Raw genomic sequence first — 21425 nt, 5'->3', positions numbered from 1 at the left:
GGAGAATGAGACCCGAGGACTGCGTGTACAGAGAGGAGCCCAGCCACCCAGCGTCTCAGCCAACCTGCCAACCAGCAAGAGAGACACCACCAAGCAACACCAGCAAGATGCTGAGCCCCATCAGACTGAAGAATAGACAGAAACAAATAAAGAGACATTTTAAGCCACTATGTTTTGGGTGGTTTGTCAGCAACAATTGAAAACCAAAACACTGGTTATCCATAGATGCATTTTTTTCAAAATACAAGACAACACTCAAATGAAAAAACACCACCACACACACACATATATATATGGCAAACATTTCCCCACCACAGTAGGCTGAATGGTCATTGGTTATCTGCTAAGAAAAAGCACACCTTGATCCTAAATTCCCAGGATTTTCCCCATGATTTCTTAATGGCAATACAAAAGAAGAGAGTCAAGTTCTGAAAGTCTGGGACACTGGCCTAATTATCTTTTAGCCCCCCAAAAAAGAGGCCATCAAAATGAATTACCCACTACTGGACAAATGATGATAAATAAAACTGTTTTCATTTCTACAGGATGTTGTCATTTAATTTCCCCACTTTTTCCTCTAACAAGTGCCCCATTCTCCCCCCCAAAGAGGCGGGGGGGAATTAAATTTGTTAGGGTTATACAAAGAAAGAAAAATGCCAATAACTAGGATTCGAATCACCACCATCTGCAAAGTACAGAGCACAATTTAACTGCTTCCTCAATTTAAAATAAAACTCTATAAAATATAACACTGTCTACACTGTAGAGATGATTGCTTATCTGAGGAAATGAGCAATTGGAAATCGGGTGGTGTTGAGTTAGAACGGAGTGGTCTTTAAATGGTTTCAGATTCTGCTCATCAAAAGGGAGTCGACCACAACGCAAGCCTTCGAGGTTCAAGTCCATTCTTCACATAAACTTTCTTGCATCTGTTCTTGATCTTTTCGTGGAGAGGGTGAAGCCCGCCTCTGAGAAGAAATAAGTGAGAATTCTGAAGGAGCATGCATCTGAAAGTCCAGCAAGGCATTACACCACTTAACACAAGATTTAAAGCTTTTTAAATATACTGCTCATTGAAATGAGAATTTCAACATGAAATACTGAAACTATGAGTTTCTAACTTATCATTAAAACATACAGCGCACATGGGTCACTGTCTGAAAAGGTGATTGACAGGGTGGAGATGGACAAGGGAGATGAATTTCCAGCAACAGAGCTGAAGGGACGTGCAATGGAGCCAGTCGGAGGCTCTGGCTGTCCAGTGCCCTGTGTCACACAGCCTGTCAGAGGCCTCCTGGAATGAGAACTGAGACATCCTGACTCCAACCATCCCGTGCTGTGTCCCACGCTTCCCAGATCCTACAGATCATCTCCTGCACAGCTTGGACTAACCAATATCAACCATTGCCCATCACCAATATCAACTATCTATCTACAATAAATGCTAACCTTGCCCTTCTCAGAATTAATTCTGCATTTGCTTTTAATGCTTAATGAACTCTAAAATAAATCCAGCTTGGAAAAAAGTTCAGGGATGCCCAGCCGGTATGGCTCAATGGTTGAGTATCCATCTATGAACCAGAAGGTCACAGTTCAATTCCTGGTCAGAGCACATGCCCGGGTTGCGGACTCAATCCCCCTCTCCCTTCCTCTCTGAAATCAATAAAAAAAATTTTTTTTAAAAGGCAGGAAGGCAAAAATAATGAACCAACAGCACTGCCGTTTCCTACCTATTTCTGTGCTGAAGTTTCGCGGGTTTTCTCATCTGAAGCTCTTCTGCTGCTGCATCAGACCCACGTTCTCATAGACTCGAGCATTATCTTCTCTCATCCTCAAAAGAAAAGAGACGTTAACAGAAATGCAGACCATGTGGTTTAAGCTTACATGACATTGGTAAGGCACACAGTATATCTTTGGGGACCAGCTACAGTGAGGATATAGTTCCTGCCCCTGGAACCGGCATTCTAGAACAGGATAAAGGGCATAAATATACAGCAAAGCAACTGTGAAATTAAAATGAAATACGAGCCTCGAGCCCCTCTGCTCTCAGGGGCTTGGAGGAAAGTGAATTGTTTTCCAGGCGGGCAGAGCAAGGGAGGCCTGTGTAATGAGGACTCTGAGTTAGACCTTGAAGGAGGGCAGGGCATGTACACAGAGGAAGGAATGGTTCTCTCCCTAGCCGGTTTGGCTCAGTGGATAGAGCGTCAGCCTGTTCAACCAAAGGATCCTGGGTTTGATCCCGGTCAAGGGCATGTACCTCAGTTGCAGGCTCCTTCCCATTGGTTGGGGCTCATTGCAGGAGGCAACCAATCGATGTGTTTCTCTCCCATTTATGTTTCTCTCTGTCTTTGCCTCTCTCTTTCACTCTCCCTAAAAAATCAATGGAAAAATACCCTCAGGTGAGGATTACAAATAAATCCATACATATAAAAGGCTAATATGTAAGTGTCCATCCAGGTAATGACATCACGTAGCAACACCCAGCTTCCTCTCCCTAGCAACTAGCCTCTTGCAGTTTCTTCAGCCCAGGAACATGGCCTGCTTTATAGCCAGGTGGAAACATTTCACACTGTAACCAAATGTCAGTGAAGTATTTTCTCCATGCCTCATCTCATTTGAGCCTCACAGAAGTCCTAGAGTAGGTAGGTAGGAGACTCATGGAATCCTATTTTCTTTTCATTAGCCAGAAAATGGAGATTTACAAAGCTTAGAAACTTGACCCGACTAAAAAGAAGAAATGGTAGAACTTGCAAATGACTTCAGATTTTCTCACTGTGCAGAATATAGTCAAACACTGCTGCAGTTAAATATTTTACCCTTTGTTCTTCCTGTGTGACCTACAATAATAATCTGCTTTGTGTTGATATTTACTGCTGGGTTGCTGACAATTACCAGAAAGAGAAGTTGGGGTGCTTCACTGGGATGGAAAAAGTTTAGCTACATCAGAAATCAGGTCTAATTAAACAAGTTTATTCTATACACATAAAGGCTAAGTTGACTCGTGCATGCACAATACATATAAAGCTCTCGCTGGGGCCAATCGCACGCATGTGTTTCGATCTGTCATTGTCAATCGTGAATTTGGTTGACACTTCTATTATAGATAAAAGGCAAATAGCGATATTAAAATATTTCTTCTAATTAATTTCCTTTCAATGTGCACAAATTCATGCACCAGGCCACTAGTAAATAAATAAATGAAATGAAATAGAAAAGAAAAGAAGAGAAGAGAAAAGAAAAGAAGAGAAAAGAAAAGAAAAGAAAAGAAAAGAAAAAAGAAGGAAGGAATGGTTCTCACTTCAACCAGAAGGATCTGAATGGGCAAGAGTTCCAAGATGGGAAAGTGTAAGAGCAGTCAGGCCGGAATCTGGTTTCGGAAAGGGGAACATTGAACATAAAGCTCAGTGGGAGGTGAGAGGGTGGTTAGGGCCTTGGGATGGAGGCCAATGCATCAGAGCCCCACCTCTGTCTGCTGAGCAGGGAGGGGAGAGCAGAGCAGTCCCAGAGAGCAAGGAATCAAGCAGCTGTGGGGGCCAACGAGGGGTGTGAAGACAAAACAAGGAGAGGGTCGGGATGCCCTGGGTGTGTGCCCTACGAGGGAATGACGAGAACAGAGAGAGAGAGAGAAACTGTTTATGTCACAGGCAGGCATTGGTGACAAGGGAGTCGTCAGAGCTGATTCTGTTGGGCCAACATGGGGGAAAGCTCCCTGGCAAGGACTCAGTCCAGACCTGCTGGTTCCACTGCAAATTATTACAGATGGCGATTTAAAATACCAACTTTCCCTGTCAGTCCGTAGGAAAGAAAAAAGCAGATAGAGCGAAGAGACAGCATGGTGGAGAGCATATTTTTGCTATGTAATTTCATTTCAACATTAAATAGAAAGCAAATATAAATACAAGCCTCTTCTATGCCATTTTAAATGTTTATAGAGAGTATTAAAGTCAGCAGGGGTTTAAAAATCCACATTAGAAGCGTATAGAAATAAAACCCTTAAATGGGAAAAAGTAAATGTTATACCAGAGAATGGCTAGAATATATAGAAAATAATAATTACAACTGCCATTCACATAATCTATTTAACCTATGTTTTCCAATCGTGTTTGTTTAAACACGGAGTTGGCAAAGTTTTTCTATAAAGAACTAGGGTAAATAATTTAGTCTCTGCAAGCCATAAGCAGTCTCTGTCATATATTATTCTTGGTGCATGTGCATGTGCATGTGCGTGTTAATAACCCTTTAAAACCCAATCGAGAACTGTACTCAAACAGGCCCCAGCCAGGATTTGGCCTGGGGGCTGTAGTTTGCTGGCCCCTGGTTCAAACACCAAGCAGACTTCTGTTGACTATGGATTGTGTTGACACATTAGTAGTGAATTAACTTACTTTTACTTAGTAAACACTCTTAATAAACCAAAGGGGGTGCTATCCCATGCCATCAAAATCCCATGCCATCAAAAGAAGAATGAGGTTCTTCTAAAAGAACCACAACTAGATATACTCACAACCCCATGTAATCCTACTTGTGTGCGATCAGACTTCAGTTCAGGTAAATTCAAATTCAGGCAGCCACTAATACTCACAAATCGGCCAGCCAACAATTCAATGAAAGATGTGTGCTACAAAGACTTGTAGGTGGTTGGTATTTTTTAATTTTTAGGGGTTTCTTTTTGTAGAGCCTAGCCCAGCCGTGGGCAAACTACGGCCCGCGGGCCGGATCTGGCCCGTTTGAAATGAATAAAACTAAAAAAAAAAAAAAGACCGTACCCTTTTATGTAATGATGTTTACTTTGAATTTATATTAGTTCACACAAACACTCCATCCATGCTTTTGTTCCGGCCCTCCGGTCCAGTTTAAGAACCCATCGTGGCCCTCGAGTCAAAAAGTTTGCCCACCCTAACCCCAAGAGCCCAGCCTGGACCAGAAGAGCCCTGCCTCGCCCCTAAGCAATCCCCCCTCTCCCACAGGCCCCAGGGAGCCAGCCTCAGGGTGTCAGAGTGACTTGCACAGGCACCTCCTCCTGGAGAGTCAGCAGCCCTTCCACCTCGGGCTCCCAGGCCACGTGCGCTCCCTGAAGGGTCCTTTCCTCTAAGGCAGTCTTGTGGGGACCGGGGCTCCCCCATGGCCGGCTCAATCTGATTGTAATGGACCTAGTCCGGAATAGACCAGCCAAGGCCTAGGAGCCCAATCTAGTCCCAAAACGGCTGACACTAGTTCTGAAGAGCCAGCCGAGCCCCTAAGACCCCAAACCAGTCACAAATAGCTAAAGACAGTCCCAGAGGGCGGAGCCTAGCTCCAAAGAGCCTAGTCTACCCTGAATAGGCCAGCCGAGAACTAAGCCAAATCTGAGTCCCAAAGGGCTGAAGAGCTGAGACTAGCCCCTACAACCCAACCTAGACCCCAATAGCCAAAGCCAGTCCCCAAGGGCAGAACCGAGCCTCCAAGAGCCCAGCCCAGACCCAACAGCTGAAGCCAGTCAAGACTTGTAGTTTTTAAGCTTGTCTATAGAACTATGTTCAGGTGAAAAGAGTTTCCTTCATTACTACTTACTCCGCACAGGATGGTGTTGGGGTGCAAGGCGGGAGGGGGCTCTGATCTCCAGCTGCCTGGTCCGTGAGGGAATATTTAATATTTGTATACTCGTGACCTTTCCTCTTGCTCTTCTGTAAGGTGAAGATTGCATGTATAAGGATATGACTTTTTTAAGGGAAGAAATAGCAAAAAGCATTTCAGAGAGAGAGAGAAAGAAAGAAACACTGAATGGAGGGAATCATGCATGGTTTAAAAATTTAACACTGTGAATGGAAGTTAACAAAGAACTCTACTTCAAAATGGCAGGATGTGAGAAGAACAACTTATAAAAACTCAAGCCCGGCCGGTGTGGCTCAGTGACTGAGTGTCAACCTATGAACCAGGAGGTCATGGTTCAATTCCTGGTCAGGGCACATGCCCGGGTTGCAGGTTGATCTCCAGTGTGGAGTGTGCAGGAGGCAGCAGATCAATGATTCTCTCTTATCGTTGATGTTTCTATCTCTCTCTTCCTCTCCCTTCCTCTCTGAAATCAATAAAAATATAATTTTCTTTAAAAAGCTGGGAAGGGCCAAAACCGGTTTGGCTCAGTGGATAGAGCATCGGCCTGCGGACTGAGGGGTCCCGGGTTCGATTCCGGTCGAGGGCATGTACCTGGGTTGCGGGCGCATCCCCAGTGGGAGATGTGCAGGCGGCAGCTGGTCGATGTTTCTCTCTCATCGATGTTTCTAACTCTCTATCTCTCTCTCTTCCTCTCGGTAAAAAAATCAATAAAATATATTTTAAAAAAAAAAAGCTGGGAAGGGAAGTCCCTAAATTCTCCAAAACAAGGATAAAAACCAAAGCCTCTGAATGAAATATTGAGAGCTTTTCCAAGCTTTTCCCACCAAGAGTACATTATGTGCTTTAAGACTTTTCCAAAGTTTCCACTTTGTACCCACAGTGATGCACTTCCTCTGTGTTTATTGGGAATCCTTCACTTTGAGCCACTTTATGCTTTCCCCCTTCCTGACCCAAATGAAGTGTAACTGGAAGATAAATATACAATAGCCTATAGTAACAATCTACATATTTCACAGCACTTACAATAACACAGTCAGGTTGAAAGCACGAAGTTCAAAACCAGTAGCTTGTTAATGATTTGACCCTACGCTTCTATACATACACTGTCTCTGAAGATGTTTTTCTACAATGAAACAATCTAGTGAGTCTTACAGTGTGAACTGAGAACCGACCAAACTAATAAGTTGCCTCTGGCTGACCATTCTTTGTGCTGCCAGGCTAGAAACTGTTCAGTAAAGGTGGCAGGTCCCATTTTGAAAAGAGCTTAGTTCCTATTTTGAGCATAACAACAGGGCTGGGGTGGGGGAGGGGAGGGAGACAAGCATAGCTCCCCAAAAGAGCAGTCTCCTCATTTCCCTCGTCTCAGCTCATTCCTAATTAACTCAGCTTTGTGTCTGTTATGAATAGCTTCAAATGGAAAGGCTCCAGCGCCACATTCTTCTTCATTATGCATGCTTATTAAAACTGAAATTTCACCGATTCCAACTCGACCAAATTAGCAGTTCAAACCACCGTATGCTATCAAGAGTGAAGCATTCATTTAAGAGATGGAATCAGGATAAATATGGTCTGGATTAAACTGGAACAGGCTGGAAACATCGAGACTTTTAAGTTCTAAGCATGCCATGTGAGCTGGGGAAAACCGTACCCTTCCTATGTGGCACTTCCCCAAGCTGCCAGGCCAGGAGGGTAGCATGAGGCCCCTCCCCAAGCTCCTCCAGACTGAAAAATCAGAGCCATGAAGTAGGGAATAGTTTTCAGAGAAGCCCTTCCTGGTTGGGGGAATCGTTTCCCATTCCCAAATAAAAACAGTCTTCTGCCCTGGCCGGTGTGGCTCAGTTGATGGAGCATCGTCCCATACACCAAAAGGTCACCGGATCAATTCCTGGGCATGTAGGGGGTGTGCAGGAGACAGCTGATCAATGTTTCTCTCTCCTCCCTAAAATCAACAAACACTTTTTTTTTTAAATGTCTCCTATCAGAGCCTGTCCTGATCAAAAGGAGAGCATTTGCCCTAGCTGGTTTGGCTCAGTGGATAGAGCATCAGCCTGTGGACTGAAAGGTCCCAGGTTCAATTCCAGTCAAGGGCACATGCCTGGGTTGCGGGGTCAATCAATCTCCAGTAGGGTGTGTGCAGGAAGCAGTCGATCAATGATTCTCTCTCATTATTGATGTTTCTATCTCTCTCACCCTCTCCATTCCTCTTTGAAATCAATAAAAAATATATTTTTTTTAAAAAAGGAGAGTATTTGCCAGCTGCCCAGAAAAGAAAATGCAAGTCCGAGTGCCAGCCTGTCCAGGCTGGGTACCTGTTCTTCTTCAATCCTGCGTTGTAGTGTTTCAATATAATGCTGGACGGCCATATAGATGAACCGGTACTGTGCTTCTGTCTGGACCATCCCTGACCTCTGAGATCGCACCATCTGAATCGTTTTGGGAACATCAATGTCACAGTCCACACCTACAAAGCAAGCACACGAAGCATCAGGAGAAGATGCAGAGCCAGGATCAAGAGGTTAATGCCCCACGTTTAGCAGGCTCAGACATAAAGCACATTTAGTCTTTAATGTTCTGACCAAGCACGTTCCAAGGGCTACGGCACTGGCCTCTGATCAATACCAATGATCCCGGACGATTACATGATAACGTGTCAGAGGCAGGGTTCCCCCACTTTCCAACTCCACTCCGTCAGCGAAGAGTAAGTAGGTGGCTGGGTAGCGACCACCACTGCATATTCAACAAAAGATCACACTGGGATCCACAGATCCTGGGCTTCCTTTTACGCCAAACGCTCAAACAGCATCACTTCTGTTCTCTGGCAAATGTATTGAAAGTTGGAGTCTTCAGCCCAGATTTCTGTGAAAATTCTTAACATTCAAATTTTCTTCCCCAGGCTATTTTCACTAGCACTTTCTGTCCATAAACTAAAAACGGGAACTGTAGCCTCTAGCCCTCCAGTTGACCTACCTTTCTCTCTGATGATGTCAATAAGGATATCAATCACAATGAACGTCCCTGTCCGGCCAATTCCAGCGCTGTGGGCAGAGGACAAGAGCAATGACAATGAAGTCATTCACGGAAGTTTTATACTCAAAACCACGCTATTAATATGAATAGAACCAATATCTGCTCTTGGGAGTATTTATAAGATTGTCTATTTATATTGGGAAATATATTTGCTAAGAGCACAGGGCTTTGGAGTGAGTCCAACCTGCACTCGGAGACCAGCTTTTCCAGCATAATATGCCTGGGCAAAGTCTCTTACATCCCTGATCCTCAGTTTCCTCATCTGTGAAATGGGGATAACAGTACATACCTTAGCGTTGTTGTGAGGATCAAACGTGAGTTGTGTGTGAAAAACATTAGCCCAAGAGCTTTTAAAAAATTGAGTAAAGTTTCACACACATCTACTTGCCCAATACATGAATGAGATTTAGGAAACCAAGCTTTCCCCAGAATAACCATGAAGCCCGAACTCAGGCACCAGAAGCCTGCAAACTCTGGGGCAGAGGCCACAGGACTGGCTTCCAGAAGCCTGGGTGAGCAGTGGTCCTAACCTTTTGAAGCAAAAAAGTATATTGTTGCAGGGGGAAATATATGTCATTTCTTGGTAAAATAGAATCACAAAGAAATGAACCCTAAATTACCCTATTAAAAAAGAAAACCAAGCAAACATTACCAGACTAGGAGCTCCTTGAGAATAAAGACTGTGTTCCCCACCCCTATCCCACCATCCCCAGTACCTAACAGTCCTGGAGGATCTATAAGAAATATACTTTGGGGTCAAAGTGTTCCTTAATGCACTTTATCCATGCCTCAAAAAGAGATTAAATTTTTCCCACGGTTAGACAGCTGGGGGTGGGTAGGTTAAAAAAGCCCTGGGCGTTAGGAGCCGAGACAGGCTGTGGACGAGGGTGGGAGGGCTGGTCACCTGCAGTGCACCACCACTGGCCCCGCATCCATGATGCTCTCCTGCTTATGGTGCACCTCCTCCAGGAAGTCCAGCACACCCCCGGGGTCACTGGGCACGCCGTGGTCAGGCCAGGTCCGAAAGTGGTATTGCCAGACCGTTCTCTCCGTATTCCCCTGGAGTAGAGCCAAGAAAAACCAGAAAAGAATTAAATAAATCAAGGGATTGCGGCATTGCCTGATTTTGACCTTTCTCAGATCCCATGTGAGCCAGTCGCACCCGTCAGCACGAAGCCCCTCCCACTCCATTTGCAGGTCCTCGTCAGTTTTCCAGATTGCTCCTCCTCTTGGATAGGGCTGAGCAACCCCGGAGTCAACTCTTGGCCTTGGTCACAGAACCCAGATGTCTAGTGCAGCAATCTGTCCTTGAGGAAACGCCAACCTAAATCAACAGCAGCGAGCATTCCTCCCTGATCAGCCTCGTCCAAGAGCAGCTCAACCCAGGAGGCCACTGAGGTCGTGGGGCCCTGGGGCTCTCCTTCCTCAAGTCACTCGTTCCTCTGTGTTCTTTTGTACCTAACCCTTCTCCCCTCCCCCAGCCACACATTTTTATTATAATATCATAATATTTGAATTTCTTCTGTCAAGTACAAAATAGATAAGAAGTCAGGCTTTGCAATCAGATGGCTGGATTTAGGCCAAAATCCCAGCATGCACACTCACTGTAGTGACTGGACAGCTCTGGGCCTCAATTTCTTTCTTTGCAAATAGGAACAATAATCCCTCTCATAAAACCAATATATAGGATTAAACAGGAGCCACTAAACACACAGCCACTGCTCTGCAGATGGGAGGAGACTCAGCATGTGGGCTCCTCTGAGGACAGTGATCACTAAGGTCAACCATGGTCCCAAGACTGCACAACACGCCCGGGTGAAGTCACCAAGCAGCACTATTCATCGTTACATCTCCTTCTGGATCTGGAGACAATTCAAGCTAAGTGACATTTTAAAAGGGGATTTAAAAACAAGGACAGAGTAACTAGACCAGTTCCACAACCAGAATCTGAACCACAATTAGGATCTTTTCTTGAATTATGTGCACTTAATTTGCTGACATCACGAAAAAGATTTTTCTGGATGTTACTGGTTAGCTAAAAAAATCAAGGGGCGACACAGTTGCAGGAAAGACAGTTGGGGAATGAGAGAGACCAGCTCCCTATCCACCCATGCTCCTTCTCCTTGATAAAGGTCCCTCAGGTCCCTGCCCCAACTTCTCCTTCCCAGGCAGTTAGGAGGCTTAAATGAAATGATGTGACAGCACGTTAGAAAATAGGTAACGTGTTATATAAAAAGCAGATAATAGGTGACCAGCAATTCTGGAGAAATGATGGGTCCTGTGTTATCACCTGCATCAGAGGATGCAACACAGAAACCCAAACACCAGCCCTTCCCATACCTGCTGCTCAAAAATCTCTGATACAATATGGATGGTTTGTCACTAAAATTAAAGAAAACCCCATTTGGAATCCTTGTCCAATGTCTTCTAAATCTCACTCGCATTTCTGCTTGACAGCTGCCGTTTCCCAGCTCCTCTCGGCCACCATCAGAACTGCACGCCCACTGACATCAGAAGTCCCAGCATCCATCCTGGACCACAATCTCTGAGGTTTCCAACCTACTTTAGCCCCACCTCCAGGCGCCTCACTGAGCCCCTGCTCGGATTCCACACACTATCCTGACAATCACTCTCCATCACACACCCTCTCCATGCACTGTGACCCCAGGCAAAGCCCCCCAGACCGGCCAGACACAACCATCCACTTCCTCTATTTGTATAGGAGAAACAGGGTAGAGTGTCCGTGGAGGGAAGTCACACAACCAGGTGACTGGCGCCATAAAGATCCACGTTCACCACCTCACTGGGGCACTCAGAGCTGCCCAGAAATTTACTGCATTTCTTGCCAAAGCCCACTGTCCACGTGGGCTCAAAACCCTAAGATGTCTCTAATTCTTCCTCCTCCTCCAATAACAGCCAAACTACCCCCTCGCCCTGCAGACTTCATGCCTGGGAATCTTTCACATCCATGGCTTTTCTTGCAGAGTTTGCTCTGGCATTTTAACAAAATGTGCATTTCCATAGGAAGGACTAACAAGGGAACAACAAGCAAAACAACTGCTGGCGTCTCTGGGAGATGCAGAGAGAAGGCCATTAGACCCAGACCATTGCAGAGGCTCCGAACAGGCCTCCCGACCATCGGGATCACCCATCCAATCCCTCTCCCACGGCCCCTCTACCAGACACCTTCCTGGCAGTCCATTCTTGCGTGTTCACTCGGCTGAGAACAGTCACAGGTCCTATGACAACTAATAAATAAAGTTCACACTTCTCAACATAGTGCTAAGACTCGGCCCGACTTGGTCCCAACCTGCCTCAACGCAAGTTTATCCCCTAGATTCCCAAGGGCCTTCGTTCCCCATAAACCCCTTTCCTGCAGTTTGCACTTCAGTGCTGTGGCTCACAATGGCACCTCTGTCTGGGACTTCATCTCACACGGAATACCTATCCTTAAGGGCCCAAACTCTTCTGAGACTGTCTCCCTGGTGTCCTAGCTGGAAGGAAGCCCAGCCTTGGCAACACCATGGCACTTCAGATGTGTGGGATGGCCTGTGTCTGCTCTAGAGTACGGCTACTTGTATATGTGGTTTCTTGCTGCTATGTGATCACAATTCCTTAAAGACAAAGACTGTTTCATTAAGCTTTGTATCCCCAAAGGCCTTGAATAAGAAAGCCCCTCTCTAACCGTCCAACTAAATAAATCCAAACCTAACCATGCCATCTAAAGTTAGTCAGTCCAGGGACAAACCTGAACTATATGCAGTTAAAATCTGATGCCGTGAAATGTGATCACTAAATAGGCCTCAGGACCTTTGCACCTGCTGCTCCCTGTGCTTGGGACCCTCTTCTCTGAACTCTGGATTCCAGGCTCCTCCACCTTCGGGTCTCAGCTCAAGTGACACTCCCTCAGAGAAGCCCTCCCTGTGTACTCCATCTCAAGTACCCACTCACTCTATAGCATGCCATCTGTGCCTTTGCAGTTGGCACAATCAGAAAATTTAGTTGCTCATTTAAATTTTAAACTTCTATCTCTAGGCTCTGGGAGAGCAAAGGCTATAGGTCTTGTCTGCAATGTACCAGCAATGCCTCGAGAATACCTAGCACATAGAAGGCATTCAACAAATGGCTGCTGAATCAATGAGTGAATGAATGGATGAATGATTATAACTGCATGACCCTGGGTTGCATATCATAAACAGTTCCCAAAGTCTCTAAAATACGACAATATACTTACTTGTCCAACCTTTGACAGTTTAAGTTCTCTTAACGTATAGTCATGAGCGGCACTTTCTTTGACGTTCCTAACACGCATGACCCCATATTCTTTCAGAGCAAACTCATCAGGCCAGTATTTGACACATTTACTCTGGAAGGGAACAGATATAAAAAGACAGTTAATATCTGTGAACCAGCAGAAAGCAAATGTCCAAGTTTTGCTTAACAACCACTAATCTGGAGAATGGCCTTTCCATCATTGAACTGTTGGATTTCCAAAGAAAAGGAAAGAAGAGTTTCAAATAGAAAGCAGGGACTTGGAGAACCAGGGAGGAGGGGGAAGAAAAGGCCATGTGTGCCGAGTTGTCCCATCCAACACTCAGGTCAAAGGATAGTCTATGCTTGTTTATTTAATTCTAAAGAAACAAAGATGTGCCCAGCCGGGGCAGCTTAGCAGTTGAACATCAACCTATGAACCAGAAGGTCACGGTTCCATTCCCAGTCAGGTCATATGCCTGGGTTGTGGGCTCAATCCCCAATGTGAGGCGTGCAGGAGGCAGCCGATCAATGATTCTCTCTCATCATTAATGTTTCTATCTCTCTCTCCCTCTCTGAAACCATTAAAAATATATTTTAAAAAAAAGACTCAAAGATGCAAAGAGAGGAAATGCCAGGTTGAGGGTACTGTCTAGCAACCACTGAGATTTGAGTTCTAGAGATCTGCCAGCCGCTCCGCAGGGGAGGCAAGCAAGGACTCTGGAGGTGGATGAGCTGCCCAACAAGCCAGACCGTCTGGTTCATTTCCACCCCTGCGTAGGAGGGCTCTGCGGCTTATCTAACCCAAGTGTGAATACCTCCAGCACAGCAAGGCAGCCGCCGGGGTTTTGAACCAGCTGCTTTTTCTATATCCAGACCCATTTGCTACCTACTGCACACGTCACCTTCGCTTAACTGGGTGCCTGGGAACGCCAAGCCTGCAAGAGCTGCTGGCTTCAGAGCAGGCAGATGGGAAAATATAGCACCAAGAAACCATTCTTGCTGCCAAAGAGGAAGACACTCCGCTCCATGAGAGAGGAGTCTGTATATATATGTGCCCTGAGTAAATAATGATGTGTTTGGGGGTCTTTTTTCTGGGCGGGGTCACCGATGCTAATTCCTTTCCACAACCAGACACAAATATAAGCAAAGGACAATTTCCTTGTATTTTAGGAAAATGGAGAAATTCCCAGCTATAAAAATGGACGTATCAGAGCAGCTGCAGACTAGCCCCCCACAGTCAATGGTCAATTACAGAAAAGAAAAACATGGTAGGAGGAACATTCAACGAATTTAATGAATGGTGCCACTTTTTTGCTTGGCACAGCTTGGGGTCATTGATTTATTATTATTTTGAATTCGGCTTTCCCTCCAGTGTTTTATAGATCCAAGTACCCTGTGACAGATTTAATACCATTTTCCCCAAATGAACACCTTTAATATTAATTGCACTCAAGGCTGTTACTGGCTAATCAATTTGAGGACTGCTGTCGCTCAAGAGAACACAAAATTAAATCGTAACTCTAAAAACATTTTGGCTCACTTTAAATAGCTGTGAAGTACTACAGGCCACCTCCCACTTTTACAAACTCTGATGTACACCTTGACACAAAATCTCTAGACTGTGAGGGCTAATACTTTAGTTTTGAAATTCAAGCCCAGGGATCCAAAGGAATCCAGTCTGGCTTTTATTCTGTTCGGGGAGCAGGGATGATGCTGAGACAGCACGGTGTCAGGAGGCCTGTGGAGAGAATAAGAGCCCTCATGTCACCCTCTCCACCCACCAAGTGAAGGGGAAGAATGGGAAGGCAGGCGCGGGCTGAGATGAAGAAGTGAAGAGGAGGCAGTGATCGGGCCCAGAGTCTGCTGTAGGAGCCTCTGGCAGCTCATCTGAAAGAGAGAATAATGATCCTTCTGAAGGGACACGAGCATCCTGTCTTTACACCCGCAAGTCCTGAGAAACAGGTGGCCTCCTATAACTCTCATCGGGCAACACATAGAAAAGGGTTCAAGGGGGTTGAGCTTTCCTTTCCATACTGAGGGCAGGTGACACTCACCTGAAGCGGAAACTATGAAGATGCCTTAACTCGTCCATTAATTCAAGAACAGCTAATGTTACTGCAGGAGACCTTTGTTTCCCAAAGACCAGATCAGGCCTCAAAGATCTTCAGACGCGTATCAACCACTAGTACAACAATGAAAATCTTATCCAATCACACTGCCCTTCACAACTACAAGAAAATTACAGTAAGAGGGCTAAAATACAAAATCGCCCATCTGTCCTATGTTTAACTTACAGGTATGACTGCTACATTCCATGCAGCTTTTATAGAAACCAAATCAAGTATGTCTAAAAACACACTTTGCCTAGAACACAAACACAAACACAGAACTTTTCCAAACTAGGAAAGCTGCGTGGACAGACTGGCTTTGGCTAACACACAGCTATCACTCAATGAGATCTGTCTGCTTCTCTGTAAGGGTGGATGTTACAATTTCTGAACACCTGAAGTGTCATGAAGAGTGTGGGAGATGGCTGCTAGGCATGCGCAGCTGGGGAGCGTGCACACTGGGAAACCGCTCTGGAAGGCAGTTTGGCAGAACCTACATAAATTTTCAACATGCACACCCTATGACCTAGCAATTCCTGACATCTATCCTAGAGAAACACTTGCCACATAGACACAGAAGCAAGAATAAGACTGTTCACTTCAGCACTATTTAGAAAAACTGAACACTTACATGCCCAGCACACGATGGTTAAATAAATTATGATAAATATACACCATGAAATGTCATGCAATTACTATGAGACAGAAGTTAGAACATGTATCTAGTAGGAGAAATACCCAAGATGCACAATAAAGTTACAGTATGAAAGCACTTTTTCATATAGTATTTTTCAGAAAATAGTACTATATACTTCTACAGGTACATATATGTAGGTAAAGGCATAAATATGTAAATATAGGTATGTAATGCCGATAGCAATGCCTTTAATACCTATACATATGTAAACGCCAAGAGTGTAGAATAATACACATCAAACAAGGTTTATGTTGGAGGAGGGGACTAAAGTGGATGGACAAGGGATGGTGATAAAGGCAACTTTATTAATAACTGTGCTTGAATATTTATTTGAATGTATTGTTCGGGTCATTCAAATTACTTTCTAAATGCTTAAAAGTCATGAACAGTAAGTTTATGTGACCAGGGAAATCACTGTTGGTTTACTAGTACTCTGATCACCTGAATGCACCAGGCAGGCCCTTCTTACACTCCCTTTAAACCACTGTTTCTGGATACACTGGAGTAACGGCTGGATTTGCCCTCCCACCTTAAACAATTGAAAAACCAGAAAAATGAAATAACGTGTAATAGGATTAGTAATAAGAACATTAAAAGTTATTATAAATGTATTCTATGTGTTCAAAGGTATAGGGGATGATGCACATGTATAAAAGAAGATATTTGCCCTAGCCGGTTTGGCTCAGTGGATAGAGCATCGGCCTGCGGACTGAAAGGTCCCGGGTTCAATTCCAGTCAAGGGCATGTACCTTGGTTGCGGGCACATCCCCAGCGGGAGGTGTGCAGGAGGCAGCTGATCGATGTTTCTCTCTCATCGATGTTTCTAACTCTCTATCTCTCCCATTTCCTCTCTGTAGAAAATCAATTAAAATATTTTTTTTTAAAAAAAGAAGATATTAAAAAGACCTTAATAAAACTTCTAGAGGTGAAATGGACAATATCTGAATGAAAAATACACACTGAATAGGGCTAACAGATTACACACTGTGGTGTTGGATAAAAACACCACACATGTAAATCCACAGATCCAAGAAGCTCAACGAACCCCAAGCAGAAGAAACCTAAAGAAAACTATACCAAGGCACATCATCATCAAATTTCCTCAACGTCCTTTTTCCCAGAGGGTCGGTTAGCTTCAGCTTAACTTGTTTATTCAATTCTTAACATGGTCAACCTGACGTGAGCAATCATTTTAAAATATTTTATCAGAAAAGTATTTAATATACCTTTCCTCTCTCCACTTCTTTCGTTGTCATGACAATCACTCGGGAGTTCTCTTGAAACACCATGCGCCAAAAGTCATTCACCGTATTTTGCAGACAGCCTTGTGTGGCAATATAACTCTTTTTGGGCTTTGAATTGTTGCACTTGGTTTCAAATTCAGGCTAGAAATTTAAGAAAAAAATCCGTCCAACATTTGAAAGTTGCTTTTAGGACAGAAGAAAGGATTTAAAATAAAAAATAAAAATATGTATGGTCAGAAGACGCTGTGAAGAGCTAAGTTTACCATGATAATATTTGCATTGATGTAATCGGACACAGGCTCGTTGGGGTCACCGTCATGTAGAACAACCCTGGTATGATCGACTGGAAGAAAAAGACCACAGTCACCAAAGTACTCAGACCTCTTCAGGACAAACCTGTTCAAATCCGTTCATCCTCAACATAGTCCCAGTTGTGTTCATTTAATGATAAAACCACATTAAAAAATTAAATCCTAAATTAGCATAACAATAATCTGAGCACCACACTTTGCCTTTCTTTAAGAGAATAGTCACAATGCCATTTTCCTGGTTTTGATAATATACTATGGACATACAGGATTTATCACTGGAAGTGCCATTTCTGGGACCCTCGTCCAAGGCCTCCATCCTCCTGGGCCTCTTTTTCCCATGGGTCCCCATGGGCTCCACCTGACAGCATCTGGGTTTAATGAGCTGCGCCTTCTGAGCCAAGTGCAGGTATGCACCCGCATCTCCAGTCTCACGAGCTAGTGGCATCAGGGAGCAGAGTGAAGAGCCCTCGAAGGAGCTTGTCTGTCCCCAGGTGAAGGAACAGAGCCTCAGAAAGAAGGTGTGCCCCAGGAGCCAGGTACCACAGAGCAAGGACACAAGCCCGGGACCCCAGAGGGCTCCTGGCGTGGCCTGACACTGGAAGTCATCCCTCTTAGACAAACAGATTCATCAACAGAAGAAAACAACCACATTCAAAGCCTCCGCCTGGCAGTCTCACTCAGTAATCAGCACGCAGGAACTCGTGAAGGAGCCCAGCAGTCCCTGTCCCAGGGGTTTATGTTGGAAACAGCTCACAATTAAAGGGGACCAGGCCTTGGATCTGCTGCAAATCCAAATCTGCAAGAGTGACGATGGCTGAGCAGAACACTGATACTTACAGGGCAGGATGTTTTTATATCTGTTTTTGTTTTTATTTTCTTGCCGCTGGCCCTCTTTTCGGCTGTAGAGAAGTTTGCACTCCTGTTGCTGTAGTGTCTAGAGAGAAGCAAAAGTAAATATTATTATGCGTCAAAAGCTTTAAAAAAAACAACAACTTGGCTGGGTTTCTGCTTTAAGGAATTTATCCCAGGAAATGTTCACAGTCCTGAGCAATAACTCTAAGAATGCTCATGTTAACACTGTACCAACAGTGGCAGAAACAACATAAATGGCCATGGAAACAACTGCCTAAATAACACTATTGTTCATTCATACGAAAGAACCTTCTGCAGCCATTTAAAAGATGTTCTTGGAGACTACTTCATGCCTTGGAAAAAGAATCAGAGTAAGTGTTAAGTGAAAAGAAGCTCCACCGTGCAAAACTGTGTATGACGGAAGCCGTATGTTTTGCACTCACATGTAAGATATGGCAGAAGGATTACACCAAAAAGCGATGGGGTTCTGTGTCAGATTAGTGGGATTATGAAGGCCCTTTCTCCTACTCCTCCTTCTCCTTCTCTATTTTCTCACCTTTTTTTCCTTAAATTTTCTACAATGAATATGTATTTATAAAAGATAAGCCTTTTAAAATAACAATTACTGAGAATAAAAAGGGTAAAGTGAACCAAATACATGCTGACAGAAGATTAGACTTGGGTGATGAGCACACAGCAGAGCATACAGATGCCATATTATAAAGTTGTAGGCCTGAAATTCATGTTAGTAGCCAGTGCTACCCGAATAAATGTAATTTTTTTAAAAGAATGAAAGCCAGTGGGTACTGGTGTACAGGATACAATAACAGATGTGACCCATGTTCTCGAGGAGCTGATGGCCCGCCTCCTTTTACCATTGTTTAATTCAGAGCAACCCTTACAGATGTCAGTTGTCACACTTAAATACCAGAGAACCGAAGTGGTTGGGGACTGGGCCGCAGGCATGTGAGCTTTGTGAGCAAGGCTCTGAAGACCTCCTTTGTTAGAGCACAGGCAGCCAGCCTGCCTCTACATAGACATCCATCCCCTCATGGCCTTCCGAGCCACAGAGTGAAGAAGAAAACTCGGGGTCCTGGGGCAAGTGGTCAGGAAGGGCACCTCCGCAGGGAAGGGAGGTGGAGACCACGGGAAAGAAAGGGACTAACACAGGCAGCCACAGTGGGACTGGAACTGGCCCCATCAGAAGAGGGAATGTGCCCTAGCCGGTTTTGCTCAGTGAATAGAGCGTCGGCCTGAGGACTGAAGGGTCCCGGGTTCGATTCTGCTCAAGGGCACATGCCTAGGTTGCAGGCCCAATCCCCAGTAAGGAGTGTGCTGGAGGCAGCCGATCAATGATTCTCTTTCATCACTGATGTTTCTCTCTCTCTCTCCCTCTCCCTTCCTCTCTGAAATCAATAAAAATATATTTTTAAAAAAAAAAGAAGGAGAAGAAAAGAAGAGGAGGAGGAGGAGAAGGAGGAGGAGGAGGAGGAGATATGGGGAAGTGGAAAGAAGGCGCAGCTGCAGGACAGACAGGAGGGTGAATGAGCCAGGCTGAAGCATTTTCAAGGGGTAGGTTTCATTCTCAAAATGACAAAAAGTGCCTCTTCGGGGGACCATTAGTTTCAAACAAACCTAATCTGTAATGGGAAATCACGAAAGTGAAAGGGCAAATCAAGAAAGTGAAAGGCAGACTAAAAAGAAGAGGAAAAATATATATAATTTATATATATTATGTATAAACATACTTTGTATGTGTGTTATGTATATAGACTTTTATATACATGTTATAAATATACATATACTTTATATATACATAATATAAATAAATGCCAAAATGGTTACTCCTTAAAGATTTCTACAAAAGTGCCAGAGTGAATATTTCATAACACAGCAGCCCTGTTATTTCCATCTCATTTGTCTGAATTTCACAGACAGGTATGAAAGTCAGGAGTTTAAATTGCTATTTAACTCTCATTTTCAAAATGCAATATTCAGCCGTGACACCGGGCAAATAACAAAAGTGTTTAGCTAGCTGGAACCTGGGCAAAAGTAAAATACAATGTGAGCAGAACTGTGACAACGAAACGGCTATTCAAAAATCTTAAATGAGTGCAGATTAATTAAAGCCATCTGCCGTCTTCAAGCCAGCATTTCCCCTGAACAGTGAGCCAGGCTTACTGAGCAGTATTTGCCGTGTTATTAGGAAGGAGGTTCAATCTTGATTTTTGAACATTAAGGTGAAGTCCAAAAAGACCAAATACCATGAACTGACTCAATTGCTTAAAAATCAACAAAGAAAAACACCTCCAACAAAAGCTAAATGAATTTGACAGCAAAGCAAAGACTATTCACTTAGGAAACAAACTTCACGTGACACGTCACTGGCGGAGGGCGCATGGCCAGAGCAGTCCCTACAAAAGGTGCGTTTCCTCCAGAACCTCTCTGTTTAATCACCTTCCCTCTCTCCCTCTGCCTTCAAGGTCAAGTCCAAGCTTTTCAGAACAACTCACAAGGCCTTCTCTTCTGAGCTCATGGAGGCCTGCCTCTAACCTCAGCTTTTACTTCACCAAGTTACTAGCCTGTCTGTATCTCAGGTTCCTCCAGTGTAACGTGAGGATAATCCCAATTCCCTACCCCACAGAGCTGGTGGAAGAGTGACATGAGGTTACTTTGTGAAGTGCAGAAACGGGCCTGGCATACAAAGAGGCACATAAGCCCGGTCAGTGTGGCTCAGTGGTTGAACACCCATGAACCAAGAAGTCAAGGTTCAATTCCCAGTCTGGGCACATGTCCGGGTTCCATTCCCAGTCTGGGCACAGTAGGGGGCGTGCAGGAGGCAGCCGATGGATGATTGCAGGTCCCACCGAGGTGACCTGTACAATCTATAGTGAGAACTAAGATCATGGCCCCACTTAACTCCCTTTCAAAACAAAACTTGTCCAGCAGGTCCACAACAGTCACCTAAAACTTTTTTTTTTTAAAGCACATCCCTAGCTGGTTTGGCTCAGTGAACAGAGTGTGAGTTTGAGGACCCCAACGGTCCAGAGTCCGATTCCAGTCAAGGGCACGTACCTCAGGTGCAGGCTCCCCCCAAGCCTGGGCCCTGGTCAGGGCTCGTGCATAAGGCAACCAATTGATGTGTTTCTCTCACCTCAATATTTCTCTCTGTCTTTCCCTCTCTCTTCCACTCTAAAAATCAATGGAGCCCTGGCCGGTTTGGCTCGGGATAGAACGTCAGCCTGCAGACTAAAGGGTCCTGGGTTCAATTCCAGGCAGGCCCAGGTTGAGGGCTCAATCCCCAGTAGGGGACGTGCAGGAGGCAGCCGATCAATGATTC

At 44.6% G+C, this 21425-nt stretch overlaps 1 protein-coding gene across 1 annotated transcript in view; it reads right to left on the bottom strand.

The window, feature by feature from the left end:
* Positions 1 to 366: 366 nt before the first annotated feature.
* PTPN11 (protein tyrosine phosphatase, non-receptor type 11) overlaps positions 367 to 21425 on the bottom strand; it is a 33048-nt gene continuing 11989 nt past the window's right edge. Inside the window, exons 6-15 of the mRNA XM_006769002.2 lie at positions 18071 to 18167; positions 17186 to 17265; positions 16905 to 17063; positions 12854 to 12985; positions 9524 to 9678; positions 8560 to 8627; positions 7902 to 8053; positions 5551 to 5663; positions 1731 to 1831; positions 367 to 968 (exon numbers count right to left, since the gene is read on the bottom strand). Coding sequence (XP_006769065.1) covers positions 1762 to 1831; positions 5551 to 5663; positions 7902 to 8053; positions 8560 to 8627; positions 9524 to 9678; positions 12854 to 12985; positions 16905 to 17063; positions 17186 to 17265; positions 18071 to 18167 — 1026 coding nt within the window. The 3' untranslated portion in view covers positions 367 to 968; positions 1731 to 1761. The remainder of the gene's footprint in view (positions 969 to 1730; positions 1832 to 5550; positions 5664 to 7901; positions 8054 to 8559; positions 8628 to 9523; positions 9679 to 12853; positions 12986 to 16904; positions 17064 to 17185; positions 17266 to 18070; positions 18168 to 21425) is intronic.

This window comes from Myotis davidii, unplaced genomic scaffold (assembly GCF_000327345.1).
Source record: "Myotis davidii unplaced genomic scaffold, ASM32734v1 scaffold223, whole genome shotgun sequence".
NCBI classification, from domain to species: domain Eukaryota; kingdom Metazoa; phylum Chordata; class Mammalia; order Chiroptera; family Vespertilionidae; genus Myotis; species Myotis davidii.
This window is presented reverse-complemented; position numbering and strand designations above follow the sequence as displayed.